The sequence below is a fragment of the Tachypleus tridentatus genome, chromosome 10 (genome assembly GCF_004210375.1).
Source record: "Tachypleus tridentatus isolate NWPU-2018 chromosome 10, ASM421037v1, whole genome shotgun sequence".
NCBI lineage: Eukaryota > Metazoa > Arthropoda > Merostomata > Xiphosura > Limulidae > Tachypleus > Tachypleus tridentatus.
This window is the reverse complement of record NC_134834.1, coordinates 7,137,440-7,154,551: the sequence shown is the minus strand read 5'-3', so window position 1 is coordinate 7,154,551 and position 17,112 is coordinate 7,137,440. Positions and strand designations below refer to the sequence as shown.

At 34.0% G+C, this 17,112-nt stretch overlaps 2 protein-coding genes across 3 annotated transcripts in view; one reads left to right on the top strand and one right to left on the bottom strand.

The window, feature by feature from the left end:
- LOC143228698 (uncharacterized) overlaps positions 1–9,879 on the top strand; it is a 56,262-nt gene extending 46,383 nt beyond the window's left edge. Inside the window, exons 23-32 of one of the 2 annotated variants that reach the window (XM_076459974.1) lie at positions 849–987; positions 2,078–2,237; positions 2,791–2,906; positions 3,253–3,331; positions 3,570–3,874; positions 4,592–4,899; positions 5,067–5,213; positions 5,838–5,988; positions 6,447–6,622; positions 7,283–9,879. In XM_076459974.1, coding sequence (XP_076316089.1) covers positions 849–987; positions 2,078–2,237; positions 2,791–2,906; positions 3,253–3,331; positions 3,570–3,874; positions 4,592–4,899; positions 5,067–5,213; positions 5,838–5,988; positions 6,447–6,622; positions 7,283–8,745 — 3,044 coding nt within the window. In that variant the 3' untranslated portion in view covers positions 8,746–9,879. Of the gene's footprint in view, positions 1–848; positions 988–2,077; positions 2,238–2,790; positions 2,907–3,252; positions 3,332–3,569; positions 3,875–4,591; positions 4,900–5,066; positions 5,214–5,837; positions 6,008–6,446; positions 6,623–7,282 lie in introns of those variants that run through there. The other variant, XM_076459973.1, reaches the window with a different exon arrangement.
- A 1,135-nt stretch (positions 9,880–11,014) lies between these two features.
- On the bottom strand, positions 11,015–15,215 carry LOC143228699 (relaxin receptor 1-like). The gene is made up of 5 exons (XM_076459975.1): positions 14,983–15,215; positions 13,911–14,329; positions 13,257–13,467; positions 11,908–12,061; positions 11,015–11,703 (listed from the first exon to the last, which is right to left on the bottom strand). Exons 1-5 carry the CDS (start codon positions 15,107–15,109, stop codon positions 11,688–11,690), a joined length of 927 nt encoding a protein of 308 aa, XP_076316090.1. The 5' UTR covers positions 15,110–15,215; the 3' UTR covers positions 11,015–11,687.
- Between the last annotated feature and the right edge of the window lie 1,897 nt (positions 15,216–17,112).

The following is a 17,112-nucleotide window of genomic DNA, read 5'->3' as shown; positions in this document are numbered from 1 at the left end:
TAAGACTTATATTCATGTAGATACGATCTAAAATTATATTTTCCTTACCATCAGCAACAGTACACTGCTGGATGGCTTTAGACACTGATCAACCATTACTTCGAGATCCCTTTATTTTATGACACTGTTATGGTTATTCAAATTATAACTCAAATTATGATAACCACATGCAATATCTTTATTTATTATAATTAAAACCCATCCACCATTTATTTGTCCAACTCAATAAATGATCTAAATCCTTTTGTAAATCAGTAACATCCTCTTCACAACTAACAACAACCAAGAGCTTAATGTCATCAGAATATTTAAGTAGCTTATTGACAATTTCTTCATCTGTGTCATTGATGTCAATAAAAATGACCAAAGGTTCTAAGATTGAACCGTGAGGTATCTCACTAATGACATTAATCCAGTTTTTTACAAGCTCTTTATATGGCACTTTATCAAAGGCTTTCTGAAAATCCAATTACACCAAATATAAACAAACCATTACCCTAATTTGTATAAACAGTAATGAAGCATTTTATTTTTTAAAGAAAGGCAAAATAAAATATTTTTACAAGTATAAAAATCTGAACAATTTGAATATTTTAAAGTAGTCAAAATTTATTTAATATCCCGAATTTTAAATAATATTCAGTTTTTTTAGATGTAAGTGCTTTATGATACTGTCTTTTATCTTATATTTATTATAAAAAAGATAAATTCTGGTTTATAAATTAACCTTAATATAGGGCATTTTAAAATCTATTTTTCTTAAAACCCTTGACTGCAAGGTTTATTATATAAGAACACAAACTTTTAAATAATGAAACAAATGTATGGAATAATTCAAATCTTTTTAGGGCTTCATCCGTGGGATAATTGTACAGCAGCTATCAACTGCTGGGACGTATTCCGTAATGGACAGTGTGACGTAGAATGTAACAATGTTGAATGTCTGTTTGATGGATTTGACTGCATCCAGAAGCTTCCACCGTGCAAGTACGTGCACTTAAAATGACTCTTTTATTTTTTTGGAAGCATTAAAATCTCGTTAAATTTGAGTTGTATTATCAGACTAGTTTTTATAAAGATTTGGCAGTGGTTAGCTTGATTTTGGACTGTGTTAGGTTTTACAACTAAATGACCACTGTTACTCCATTACTTTATGCTGTTTACTGAATTATTCTGATTTTTAATTTTGAATGTACCAAATTTTCCCTAAACAACTACTTACCTAATTCTAAACAAATCTCTCTGAGTAACAATTAGCTTAGTTTTAAATATATTTAAGTTTCTTGTACAATGACTGGTCAAAGTTTTAACAATGAAATATATGAAAGTTGCAAAAAGAACTTTGCAAGTTGGAGATATGTCTAAGGGTATAACAGTGAACAATCATTGATTGGTTTTGAGGAAAACAAATGACCCATCTTCCAAAATTACCAGTTAATAACTTGCATTCGTCGTTTTTTTTACGGTTTCACTAAGGTTTGATTATCTCGATGTCATGTAGACTAAATTTCTAGGCCTACTTGTAAATCTTAAAGTTTAACATTTCATTGTATATTTTATCTCATTTGTAAGAGCTGGTAATAAATCGGTAAGATTTAAAAAATTTAGTTTTTCAAACTGTAACAGCCTATCACCTTTCCAGTAAAAACACAAAACATGCACTTGTTTAACTTCAGACAAGACTTTCAAAGTTCTAAATGAATCAGCATATTTTGACTGTGCAGCAATTGTCTTCACTGCCTAAATGATCCAAGAACTGAAATCTTATGCCATGTGTTTACCTTCATTTTACAGGTTTCAGCAAACTGTAATTAGGTCTGAATTAATTGGTATAATTTTACAGTGCTGCTAAAAATGTTCTCATCTGTAATGTTTAATGTCGTATGCATGGCAACTGATCAACATTGATGTGATTTGTTTCCTGGTTTAACACACACACACACACATGGTGTGTTATTGTCCAATCATGACAAAGAATTCAGACAATGAGGTAGAGTAACAATGAATATAATAGGTTCAATTTTGAATATGCCTAAGCTTCCTTAACACTGATTGGTTTAATTTTGAACATTTCCAGTGAAATATATGACAGCTACTGCCAAAGGAACTATGCTAATGGAAAGTGTGACTACGGCTGTAATAATGAGGAATGTAATTGGGATGGTTTGGATTGTGAAGAAGGCCACCCTAGGTTAGCAGATGGTCAGTTGGTTATTACCCTGATGATTGATTCAATGGTAAGCAGCCGTAATATGTTTTAAGTTGTTTGTACGTAGAATATTACATGTACACAAGGAATTATCTCTCCCCAAAATTGTTTTAATTATTTAAGAATTTCTCCAATTTAAGAAGTTAACAAAAAATTTAACTACATCTTATGCAGAACATGTGTGATCTGGTTATTTAAAAATGAACATTTTTTAACATTTTAAGTTGTTACAAAATTATTCCAGTAGGGGAAGAAAATCAGTATAGGTACTATACTAATAACTCCTCTTGTCTTGACAATGATAAACTTGACTACAAATGAAGTTTATCGGGTGGTGTTCAGAGTGCAACGTAGGGCCAGTAAACATTTATTTAATCTCATGATAGACCATTCATACAACAGTAAATAATTTTAAATTTCTTACAAAACTTCATAATAAATTCTGCATTATACAACATTCTTCCAATGTAGAATTAAGGCTTAAGGTTGTGTATACCGATTTTAAGTTAAGATTAATGTTATGGAAAACAAAGTGTACTATGTGTTGTCTACTTATAAACATTTACTGCATATTCCAACAGGATTTTGAGAGAAGTAACATTTCTTTTCTGAGAGAGATCGGTCATGTCCTTCGGACTAATGTGATGATAAAAACTGACAATCAGGGAAACCAGATGATTTATCCACAGAGAACAAGGTCAGTGTGATGTGGTAAAACTAGTACCATAAACTTAAATGGAGAAGTTGATTTGCATCTGAACTATTTCATTTAAAGTTAAATGTTATCCAATTCTTACTGTGATTATAACTAAGCTTGGAACAAAATATTGAAATTTATTATAACTTTAATTTGACAAAAAAAATTAAATGAAGGGTAGTAAGAAATGAATGACAATTTATTGTAAAGTAAGCAGTAATACCTGAGCTTAGTGGATAACTGATAAAATGAACTCTTAAAGAAGCTTGGATAATATACATCTAATGTTTTATATCTTGTGTCAAGCCTACTTTATTAACACTAACTTTTTTTTCTGTTGCAACAGAATTGATGTTCACCTAGAAATCGATAACCGACGGTGTCTGCAGTCAGCATACAGTGAATGTTTTCAAACAGCAGCAGAGGTAAAGATCTGAGTAACATAAAAGATGGTTTTAGTCAGTAGAAATGAAAGGCTGATAAAAAGTATTTTGTTTGATTATTTGATAAAATTTGTTTTAAAAAATTTGTCTTTATGGTCACGTGAAGTAAACATTTAGGTTCAAGTTTCTTTGATAGTTACGTAATATTAATATTTGTTGTTTAATTACAAGATTACTTAGCTGTTAGAAGTAATAAATTAATGAGATTCCCACTTTGTAGGCCGCTCGGTTTCTTGCTGCTTCCAAATCTCGCCACTCTCTGGACACTGCTTTCCAAATTGAAAGTATTCAAAGTTCAGATGAAATGGAGAAGCCTCGTGGTCCTAAGGTCACTTACCCTAACATGGTCTACATTGTCATTGGGGTGATAGTGATAATTTTGCTAGGATTACTGCTTGGAGTCTTGGTTACGACGCAGAGGAAGCGTGTGCACGGTATCACCTGGTTTCCCGAAGGATTCTTTCGAAATAACAGTAATCAGAAACGACAGTCACGACGCCGAGGACCTGACGGTCAGGAAATGAGGTATAATGGAATATGTTTTTAAAATTCTTCCAATAGTTAAAAATAAATGTATGTACAGTATAAAAAGAAGTCACTAATAGCTAATGGATTGAAGTAAGTGAAGTAGGCACTCTCAGTTGAAGTATTAGCGATGTAGGCACTCTCAGTTGAAATATTAGTGATGTAGGCACTCTCAGTTGAAATATTAGTGATGTAGGCACTCTCAGTTGAAATATTAGTGATGTAGGCACTCTCAGTTGAAATATTAGTGATGTAGGCACTCTCAGTTGAAGTATTAGTGATGTAGGCACTCTCAGTTGAAGTATTAGTGATGTAGGCACTCTCAGTTGAAATATTAGTGATGTAGGCACTCTCAGTTGAAGTATTAGTGAAGTAGGCACTCTCAGTTGAAGTATTAGTGATGTAGGCACTCTCAGTTGAAGTATTAGTGATGTAGGCACTCTCAGTTGAAATATTAGTGAAGTAGGCACTCTCAGTTGAAGTAAGTGAAGTAGGCACTCTCAGTTGAAGTATTAGTGATGTAGGCACTCTCAGTTGAAGTATTAGTGATGTAGGCACTCTCAGTTGAAGTATTAGTGATGTAGGCACTCTCAGTTGAAGTATTAGTGATGTAGGCACTCTCATTTGAAGTATTAAATTATTTTTGTCAGTTAGAGGTTGTATACACGGAAAGACTCTTGGTTTCCTCGTTATTTCAACAAAACACTTTCCTTATAGAAACGTCCACAAACAGGCATTTGCCCAAAGAGTTGATGCTAATGATAACACCACCATACCCTCAGAAACAGGAGGGTGGAGTGACGATGATCATCCTCCAATCAAGAAAATGAAATGTGATCCAGATCCAAGCTCGAGAGACACCCATACAGTAATGACCACTACCGACTGTGGCGTGAATGACCCTCGACCTTGGACGCAGCAACATCTTGATGCGGCTGATGTCCGCAATCCCAAAATATTTTCTTTAACACCTCCAAAACGAGACAGTGAACTAGAACCAGAAAATGTTGACGTTAGAGGACCAGGTGAGCAGTTTTATTGAATGTGATGCATGTTCTATCAATGTCAGTAGTATACTATATATATGGTGTTGCATGTTTTTTCATTCAGTCCTAGCTAAGTTATCCAATGCATGCTTCACTGTATTTCTTATAATCTAATTCTTAACCCTGACGTATTTCTACTCTTCTAGGGGGCCTGACACCTCTAATGTTGGCATCTTTTCGAGGAGGAGGTTTAGATACAGGAGAGGATGTGGAAGAGGATACTGGATCTGTTAGTATGATTCAGGATCTGATTTCTCAAGGAGCTAAGATCAACATGACGACGGAACGAACAGGTTGCCTATAATTTTATCTAAATTGAATGAACTTTCATCCCTTTATTATAGAAAACAACAACAGTATTATTTTGAAATAATTACTTGTTTAAGCTTGGACTCCATCTTAAGCCTAATGTTTCACACTGCCAGATATTTCTTGTGTTGTTTGGGAGGTTAGGACTTAGGACTTGAAAGTTTCCTGCTTTGTAGCTGAGGAAACATGCGATACATATGGTTTCAACAGTTCTGGTAATTATTTCATAAATACTTGATACTGTGTCACATAAAGTAATGCTGTTGTCTGGAATACAAATACATTTCTGAAGTTGTCTTGTAAGTATTTGGTTTTCAGAATAGCATAATTTTATGGTTTTAAAAACATTTTGTTTAGTGTAAATGCATGGATTCACTTAGCTTTAATGTGTTCTGATTTTGTATCTCAGGACAGATGGTATGGGTATTAACACTTTTATTGATAAGCAGAGAACAACGTTTCAACCTTCCAGGGTTATCTTCAGGTTAACCAGCTGTTTTGAGATACATTTTTATTTCAAGTGGGTTTCTCGTCATCAAGAATGTTCTGAATTTGTTAAGTAGTCGATATTAGTGTATCTAGTAAAGAGTACAGTATTATAAATTCAGGAGAAACGTCACTTCATCTGGCTGCAAGGTACGCCAGATCTGATGCCGCCAAAAGACTGCTAGATGCAGGAGCTGATGCTAATTGTCAGGACAACACTGGTCGGACACCCTTACATGCAGCTGTGTCAGCTGATGCTCAAGGAGTTTTCAGGTGAGACTACAGCATATTGTATTGTAGAAATGTTAACACCAGATGAGACTTTAGCATTACCCTGTTGTAGAAAATATCTCGAGGGGAGACTATAGTGCTATCCTGCTGTAGAAATGTTAATTTCAGAGAAAAAGTTAACATTATAATGTTCTACAAACATTAATATAACTTTAAGAGTTTCAGTAATAGTCCATATTATTTTATTATTTCATGTATATTAACCCTTTTTATTAAATATTTACAATTTTGTTACCTACGTAGTTGAGTAATAAGTCAGTGGTCTCGTGATGTCCCAAAACAGACCTACTGTAAAGTAGTGTGTGTGTATAAACTAAAATAAAGATTACTATTAATTGAAATTAGATACGAAATAAGTACGTTTAGTCTGATTAGCAATGTGTAAACTGGAACAGTTGGTACAAAGTTTTGTGCATTAGCTCCGAGGTAGTTTTTACAAGGCTTAATGGTGGTATACTTTATTTCCAGATTCTGTTAAGAAACAGAGTAACTAATCTGAATGCCAGAATGCACGATGGAACAACTCCTCTGATTCTAGCTTCAAGACTGGCGATAGAAGGAATGGTGGAAGACCTGATAAATAATGAGGCAGACCTTAATGCTTCTGATGACGCTGGTGAGTCAAACGACCAAATTTTATATACAGTTTACTAAGTTTCACTAGAAATGGAAGGCAGGTTGTAAATATTATATCACGTTAACATTTTGCTACTATACTAAGAAGAAACAGAAGAATTGAAAGGTGAAATCATTTTAGTGTCAGTTAACCTGATGATTTAATATCTTATCTTTCATTGGATCAAAAGATGTTTCTGTTTTTCACTCTTAGTATTGCATTCTGTCTTGAACTTTGTACTTCTGTTGGACAGTGTAATTATCTCGGGTGTAATTATCTTCCTGAGGTTGGTCAAAGATTTATGTTTCACCTCGTTTCAAAACTAGAAGGTCACATAATACGGCCAGTTTCCACCTAAGCTGCAGCCCAGTTTAGTCATAGAGACACTGTTAATCATCCTGTCAGTTGTTAGGGATCTGAAACACAAAATCCCCATTCAAATAAAACGTGGTAGAGGGATTCTATAAACATAATTACTTGTAACAATTTACAGACAAAACTGAATAATTAGCTTTCTCCTGATAGCAAGCATTAAAGGTTTTTCAAGTGTTTCAGTTCAATTCATGACTTATATTATTCTTATTAACATTTAAGTTACTACTGTCTTCCACCCGACTATGTTCTTGTCACTGTACTTCAATTTGATATATTTTCTTGTAGGGAAAACAGCTCTGCATTGGTCAGCAGCAGTGAATAATCTGGACGCTGTTCAAGTGCTTCTGGCTCATGGAGCAAATAAAGATGTCCAGGACAACAAGGATGAGACACCCCTTTTCTTGGCAGCCAGAGAAGGAAGTTACCAGGCTGCGAGAGTGTTACTGGGACACTTTGCTAATCGAGACATAACTGACCACATGGATCGTCTACCAAGAGACGTGGCTTTGGAGCGCATGCACCATGACATTGTGCAACTTTTAGATGAATATGTGCCTCAGAATCCCCAGATGTCTCACACACCTACTAGAATGACTGACAACTCTCTACCCATAGTCATTGGCTCCCCAAGATCCACCAAGTCAAAGAAGAAGTCAAGAATCAGTAGTGCAACAGGAATTCCTGGAGGAGACAACTCTTGTCATGTGAATGAGGGAGGACTAAGAAGAAAAGCTTCTGTGAAACAACAAAAGGATCAAGGTTCTTTTGTTATGGAAGGACAACCTAACTTGAATCCTGTTCAATCTCACCATCTTAATAATGTGCTTCTGTCATCTGATAACCTTTACAGTGGACATAACTTAACCCCATCTCATGCAACAGCAGACAACACGGTGCCCCTCTACAGTGGACATAACTTAACCCCGTCTCATGCAACAGTAGACAACATGGTGCCCCTCTACAGTGGACATAACTTAACCCCATCTCATGCAACAGTAGACAACACGGTGCCCCTCTACAGTGGACATAACGTAACCCCGTCTCATGCAACAGCAGACAACACTGTGCCCCTCAAGCAACCGCATTCCTATGAGGAATGTATAATAAATCCACAGATGTATGGGACTGTGGGTGGAATAACTGGACAGTTAACATATGTGAACGGAGGGATGGTGTCTTCTCTGCAGACAACACAGGGTGTTGTGCCCCATCATCCACAACTAAGTCCTGTACCCAGTAACCTAACACTGCCCCAGGTACAAACTTCTCACCAGTACACTGCTTCTTATTCAGTCAAGCAGCGACCATCACTTCCAACCTCCCCAACTCACTTGGCTGCCATGAGAGCTGCCCACCTGCAGAAAAATATACACGTTCAACCTCCACAGAGTACTAACCACGTATGTGATTATCCCGTTACGACCGATGTTCAGGGGTTAATAACGGATCTGCAACAAGTGCCTTATAGCCATTCATTTCAGTTCCCAACCCCTCCTTCTCAGCATAGTTATGGTGGGCCAGAGGCTACCCCCCAGCACCAACTACATCACCCAGAGACTTACTTAACTCCCTCTCCTGAATCTCCTGGCCAGTGGTCAAGCTCTTCCCCACATTCTGCTCAAAGTGACTGGTCTGAAGGTATTTCTAGCCCCATAAATACAAACACCCTGCAACCAGTGTCATCCATGGAGCTAAACCAACCAATCCATGAAAGTGCACTACCGCCTCTAGAAGCCGTGTTTTTATAGCCCCATAAATACAAACACCCTGCAACCAGTGTCATCCATGGGCTTCAACAACCACACCAGAAATGTTCACCACCACCACTAGATTCTGTGTTACAAAAGATACATGAGCGAAAAACACAGAATTGTGTACATAAATACTCACTTTTAACAAACTGTGTGTGCTTCATATATTCTATTTATTTCCATTGTTCATACACAAAACTGCCAATGGTGTAGCTTTATTAACAGCTCATTTTTTTCCCCATTATGTAATGGTTTTTTAGTTATTTTGAAAAATATTTCCTGCATGTTTTATTTTATTAAGAGAGAGAGAGAAAGACTAACTTTTGTTATGAGACTTTTCACTTTCTCTCTTCCTTTTTTTGATATAAATCTGGTTCACAGGTTTCATTTTTTGATTTGTTAATCTTGTCTTACAGTGTGTGTGTTAAAGATTTGTCTGGTACACTGCTGCTGGTACACGTATTAACAAGTTCTGTTTATTTTAATTGCTTGTAATGAAAATGACAAAGTGAAAGAGCTGCTTGATTAGAAAGAGAATCTTTTTCACTAAATTAATAAGTGTTCAACATTTATAAATATTTCTTGACGTTTTGTACCCAGTGTTATTTTTATACAAAGATGTTTCTACCATTTATTTGTTGTGACTGCCTTACGTGTTTATCTTGTATTTCCGTCAACAGAATTAAAATTAAGAACAGATGTTTGATATCGTTTATAAATACTGTTGATCGTGTTAATTATTATACTTTATAATTAAAGTAATTAAAACAAGACTATAAACATTAGAGAAATGAAATATAATGGACCTGGTTGTTATAAAAGTAAAGTATTTTTTTTATTTTTTCATGATGGTTTAGAAATTCAAAATATACCATTATTCCATTTTCTAACGACTTGGTTTATACACAAAGGAATAATTACCCATAATATTAATTTGGCCTGGACCACAAGCTCAGTTAGAAAGAAGGTTAATGATTGTGTTGTTGTTTTGTTTTTCACATCTTTTGATGTACAGAAAAATGTAAATATGTTCTAACCATCCAGTGTTTCTACTTTTGTAGACATTGTGTACTTGTATAAAAGTCCTGCATGTATACTCTTCATACAATTAAAGGTATTGATTTTATAAAACTAGTTTGTTAGCTAATGTAGAAAGGAATGTAATTTTCATATGTAACTTACAGTTCAACTATACCATGAACGTTGTCAAATAAACCCAGGATCTTATGTTCTTGTACTTATTTCGTCTATTAGACAAGTATACTTGTACCATGTTCTTGTTTCATTATCAGATACATCCACAACCTTGTGTGCTTCAAATACAGGTATAACATATTCCATGTTTGTTAGACAGTAACCTGTTTCTTACATATTAGATGTGTGTATAATAATGCATGCTGACTAATGATTCAGTTGATATATTGTTTGGCATTTTCAGATATCACAAAGTTACTGGTCGTGTCTCATGGTTTGTACTACAACATTTCAGTTTGGTCTTTGTTCTTGTCCTCCTGGCTTGATGGAAGTATTCATTCAAACTTCACACTAGTTATTCTTAGCTACTGTGTATTTTTATATGTTTAAAACGTGTGACTTTAGCAGGTAAGTTTGTGCTCTTTTGTACTAGTTTGTAAGAGACTGCACATAATAACATAGTCTTAAAAAATGCAATTTGCCATATATGTGTATCACTTGCTGTCTCAATTATGTTTATATTATTAAGGTTTATAGTTTGTTTTTATTTACTAGTGGGTTTGCATTTTTATCACGTGAATTTGTCACACTGCTTCAACCTATAGGTAACGTCCATGAAGTTCTTGTCGGAAACAAAAATTAAATGTATTCGGAGAGAAACTTTGTTTTGTTTACCACACTAAGGCTATTTGTTGTGGTCCCTAACCATCAGGTGTTAACCAGAAGGATGACAACTAGTCTACACATGCACAACCAACTGTTGTGATACTGTTTCACTAATTCTACCACCTCCAGAGGAACAGTGGTATGTATGAATATAACATGATAGAAACTGGGTTTCAATACCTGTGGTGGGCAGAACAGAAATAACTCCTTATGTGGCTTTGTGCTTAATAAAAATGTTTCACTAACAAATTCTGGGAATGACTGTCACATTATAATGCCCCATTATCTAAAAGGGGGAACATATTTAACTCCAGGTTTTCATCCCATGCGAAGTAAAGTGAGTCGAACATTCTAACCACAATGTCTTGCCAGGTATTTAAGAGCAAGCAAGTAGAGTACAGAGACTACGATTCAACAGTTTAATTGTCTACATAATACATAACTCCACACCTTTAGTATCTGTTAACATCATGGTGAAATCAGAAACATTCTATTAAAAATGATAAATTGGTCAATTGTGTGACAAAAGTTGAAAACAAAACACATTTAAAACTTTGATGATTTAAATACAATAAAATTACAACATAACATGGTTGTGACACAGGTGTAAAGTTACCTGTATCTAGGTTCTGGTTATGTACCTAAGTTTAAGAGTTGAAATTAAAAGTAATCTAGAGAATTTAAGCTTACCTTGGGCAATAGATATACATTTAACCAGAAATATATTAAAGTATAGTAAATAAACAAGACATTTTTCACTTAACACTAACTTTGAGAGTTTATAACACTAAAATAGGATTCAGTAACTGGAACTTCAATAGACAATAGGATCATAGATACTTGTATTTTGAGACTTAGAGCTGAGATCAGAAGTTTTTGGCTGTTTATGGTTAGATGAACATAATGAGGTTGGAGGTCCTCTGATCTTGAGGACATGGTGTGTAGAAGATAGTCATTCCACAGATGTAGGTACGAATGTTGTCTCTTGTCTTAATGGACCATCTTCTTCGATACTCCTGTTGAAATCAATGACGACCGATGAGTGTAGTAGAACACCATCACTAACAGATCTGCACTCTCTACCAGCTGATGGTCCTGGAGACGAGAAATAATCACAAGTTGGGAACATTCTGGTTGCAATGTTAATATAACCTGATTTTCTTATGTTTGTCACAACTACTAAATAAGAAAGCTTTACCATATTTCAGTTTGCCCATTGGTCATTAATAGTTTACGTCTAGCCTTACTTGTTAATGGTAAATTCAGATATTAAAAAACTAAAAATCAGGGTTCACCTACCTGGCTTCCACACCTGTAGGTTTACAACACCACTCCAGAAAACCCTGTGTTAATCCCTTTATTTCCTGGATACGGTAACCGAAAGTGTAAATAACTGGGTTCAGGGCACTGTTAATTGGTACAATAAACACAATAACCCAAGCAAACAGGTTCTCTGTTAGAAAACAAACAGTTTTGGTGTCAGAGACAGATATATTGTTTGGATAATAATGCAATTATAGGTGATTCCAAAACCAAATAAAACTTAATTTGTAATAATTGGAAGACTTAATAAATAATGCAAGATAAATACTTTCTCTGTAATCTTTAATTTTACCAGCTATATAACTATAGAATTCTGTGTGCTGTTAGTAAAAAGCCACATATGGTACTACCTTTTCAAATGTGGATAGTTTGTTCGAAGTCACTGCCACATGTGTTACTAGTATTGGTTCTACACATTTTTTATTATTATTAATATAAGTATATGTCAGATACCAATATAGCACGTTACCAAATTAAATTTGTTTGTTTAGAATGCAGTATAAACAAGACAACATAACAATTGTATGTTTTTGACTTTGATAAGCCAGGTTTATGTACACTTACCTGATAAGTGAGTGAACTTACAAACAAATGCCTGTAAGACATTACATTTCAGTTCAATAGCTGGAATTTTTTTAACAGTTGCTTAGCTACTCGGAATAAAAGCATATATCATTACACCACAGGTCAATATATTAATTATCAATCAGCTAATTTAGAATAAAAGATTAAATTTTTGTTGGACAAAGGTTCTGGGACCTACCCTTAAAAAAAACATTGCATCTTATAACAAGAGAAGGAACCTAGTTTTATAACAATTATAGAAAATAAATGATAATATTTATTAAGAAAGAAATGTTTTATACTTGGATAAGTTATAGTTTAACAAAATTTACCTGTATATAATAACAGTAAATATATCTGTTTAATAACAGCATGTAATCGAAGATGGTGAAAGTTTAACTGTAAACAATAAACAAATGACAATCAGATATATGAAATTTACGTATGTCTGTTTACAATACTTTCTAAAGAAAAACCCATAACACTGAAGTTAGGTATTTAGATTATTAAAGTTTTGATAGTATGAATAAAGATTTTAGGAAATCGAATATTGTAAAACATACCACTCTATACATGACAAAGCCCAAACTTTGATTGGAAAAACCATTGTTGATATGAAATTATAAAAGTTCATTGAAAACGAGCGTAACAAACAAACTGTAATCCCAAAAAATGCAAACTAATATTCCATTATCTTGGGCTCTAAACGACATAGAAAAACATAAGTTTAAAAGATTCTAAATGAAACTAAGAATGTTTACCTGATATAGATATCTCGCACAAAGCTACAATTTTTATTATAACAACTGGAAACCAGCAAAGACAGTCTGTGAAAACAATGAAGAAGCATCTCATTGCTACCATGGTGTCATCTTGGAACTTAGTATGTTTCAGAGTTCCGGGCCGAGACTTCCTCATACGACTTGATATGACAGAAAACATCCAGATATACTGAACCACCATTAACAGTACCTAAATAGTACCACACAAGAGGGGTTACATCCTATAACACTCTCAACAGTACCTAAAAGGTACCACACATTAGAAAAATCCCACTACCAACAATAAACCAGGTATATTTTAACACAGTAAGCTGTACTGACAATAAACCAGATATACTGTAACAATAATAGTACCAACGATAAATTATTACAATTATGTATAGTGTGTACATGAAGTGAACAATATTTTATTTACGTTTCTGGATTAAAACACAAGACTCCTTATAGCACGTGTTTAATGTACAAAATATTATAACTAAATGGAAGATATTTGATCTTAAATTGTTAAGAATAAAATACTTGGATGATTTTGTCTTTACTCTTCGGAGATTACAATTTATTACTGTGAATGTGCTGCCCTCTTACGGTTGTTTGAGAAAGTAAAATACGAAATCTAACGTCTGAGCTACTTACAGCTGGGAAGTTTATCCCTATAAACACAAAGATGGAAAACTCCCATCCAAGCATGTAAGGGTCATCAATGTGTAGCGGAAAACATAGTCCATTACTGGAATAGTAGCCTTGGTCATGTGGCCAGAACAGTAATGGGACCAGAGCCAGGGCTACTCCAATCAGCCAGATTCCGGTTATGGTATAAAGGGCAGTTTTGTCTGAGATCTGGTATTTCTTACATTTAAAGCTGAGATATCTGTCCATCGTCGTGAGGGCCAGGATAAGGATGGACACTTCACACGACACCATGGCCAACACACCAAGAGATGTGCATCCCCAACTGGACATCCACATATGAGCGTGACGGTTGTACTCATCTCTAAAGATCAAATCTTTGATGCCAATTACCACAAGGTACACTCCCATTAAAAGATCTGCAACTGTGGAAAATAGATATAATAATAAAAATACAACAGAATTCATTAGTTAACTGGGCTTCAAGTTACATCATTAAACATTATCCTCCACTTTCACCATACACTTGTAGACATATCTTAGTACCTAGACCTGTCTAGTTATGACATATTTCAGTACCTACACCTCTCACTGTAGACTTGTAGACATATTTCAACTTGCAGTTGTCACTGTAAACTAGTAGATGCCTGATGAGAGCTGGCATTCTGCAAAAGACTTCAACACCAAACATGGCCTATCTAGTGTAGTTAACTCATTATAAAATATTTTCCTTTGCTTTCACTCACTGGTTTTAAGAATAACCAATTTACCAAACCTTACGAAGTACAACTGGTGTTTTTTTACCTACTTACCAAATATTATGCAATCAATACCATGGAATCAATATTGTGGAATCAGTACTATAGAATCAATACAATGGAATCAATATCGTGGAATCAATACTGTACTGAATTTTGATTTATTTACAGTCACCAACCATAATAACATTTATGAAACGTCAAGAGAGCAAACAAAACAACCTTTGCAACTTGGTGAATACTGCTTGAGTGAAACGTTCGTAACTGGTATAAGGTTAAAAGGATTTTGTCTGCCACACCCACATTTTCAGTTGGCTCACCTGCAAGGTTTTTGATGAACAAAGCTGTGATACGGTATTCTTCACTCTGACCTCTGATGAGGATTCTCCACAACAAAACTAGGCTGTTCCCAGAACATGTAACCAGTGCTACTACCCACACCGACATGCGCAGAACAGGTCGGACAAGGAGGTGTTCAGTTGAAGACAGACCGTTTGTTTTTGGTCTACATATCCGGACATGAGAAGCGAAACTACAGTAGTGGAACTTTTTAAAATATCTGAAAAAAATTGTCTTTCTTTCATTAAGTATACAGAGTTTCAAATTTCATGATTAAATCTAATAGTTTCCAATATAACTGGATGGATTGTTTATATATATATATATAAACCAAGCTAACCATCATCAGGATTAACATCCACTAATGTAATCAATGTGACCTACAGATTATAAATTATATATATATATAAACCAAGCTAACCATCATCAGGATTAACATCCACTAATGTAATCAATGTGACCTACAGATTATAAATTATATATATAAATAAACCAAGCTACCATCACCAGGATTAACATCTACTAATGTAAACAATGTGACTTACAGATTATAAATTATATATATAAATAAACCAAGCTACCATCACCAGGATTAACATCCACTAATGTAAACAATGTGACTTACACATGATAAATTATATATATAAATAAACCAAGCTACCATCACCAGGATTAACATCCACTATTGTAAACAATGTGACTTACAGATTATAAATTGTATATACATATATAAACCAAGCTACCATCACCAGGATTAACATCCACTAATGTAAACAATGTGACTTACACATTATAAATTATATATATAAATAAACCAAGCTACCATCACCAGGATTAACATCCACTAATGTAAACAATGTGACTTACAGATTATAAATTGTATATACATATATAAACCAAGCTACCATCACCAGGATTAACATCCACTAATGTAAACAATGTGACTTACATTATAAATTATATATATAAATAAACCAAGCTACCATCACCAGGATTAACATCCACTAATGTAAACAATGTGACTTACAGATTATAAATTGTATATACATATATAAACCAAGCTAACCATCACCAGGATTAACATCCACTAATGTAATCAATGTGACTTACACATTATAAATTATATATATATATATAAACCAAGCTAACCATCACCAGGATTAACATCCACTAATGTAAACAATGTGACTTACAGATTATAAATTGTATATACATATATAAACCAAGCTAACCATCACCAGGATTAACATCCACTAATGTAGTCAATGTGACTTACACATTATAAATTATATATATAAATAAATTAAGCTACCATCACCAGGATTAACATCCACTAATGTAAAAAATGTGACTTACACATTATAAATTATATATATAAATAAACCAAGCTACCATCACCAGGATTAACATCCACTAATGTAATCAATGTGACTTACAGATTATAAATTATATATATATATATAAACTAAGCTACCATCACCAGGATTAACATCCACTAATGTAAACAATGTGACTTACAGATTATAAATGGTATATATCTATAAACCAAGCTAACCATAACCAGGATTAACATCCACTAATGTAATCAATGTGACCTACAGATTATAAATTATATATATATATATAAACCAAGCTACCATCACCAGGATTAACATCCACTAATGTAAACAATGTGACTTACAGATTATAAATTATATATATAAATAAACCAAGCTACCATCACCAGGATTAACATCCACTAATGTAAACAATGTGACTTACAAATGATAAATTATATATATAAATAAACCAAGCTACCATCACCAGGATTAACATCCACTATTGTAAACAATGTGACTTACAGATTATAAATTGTATATACATATATAAACCAAGCTACCATCACCAGGATTAACATCCACTAATGTAATCAATGTGACTTACACATTATAAATTCATATAATATAACAAATATACAGGTAATTAAATTCCAGCTCTGGTATAACATTTCAAAAGTAACTTTTTAAGATAATAAAGTTATGTTAACTAAACGAATTATGAATCTGTTCTAACCACAGATTCTTCATAAACTAACATCACTACAGTCATGTCAAGTGACTATCACTATCTCT

What these genes read in the sequence shown, in the direction of transcription:
- LOC143228699 (XM_076459975.1), bottom strand. Translation starts at nt 15,109, where the DNA reads ATGTCGGTGTGGGTAGTAGCACTGGTTACATGTTCTGGGAACAGCCTA. An exon ending in TAGGGATAAACTTCCCAGCT is followed by an intron (nt 13,468 to 13,910) that starts GTAAGTAGCTCA and finishes GGTACTATTTAG; the next exon opens with GTACTGTTAATGGTGGTTCA. An exon ending in GTGCGAGATATCTATATCAG is followed by an intron (nt 12,062 to 13,256) that starts GTAAACATTCTT and finishes GTTTTCTAACAG; the next exon opens with AGAACCTGTTTGCTTGGGTT.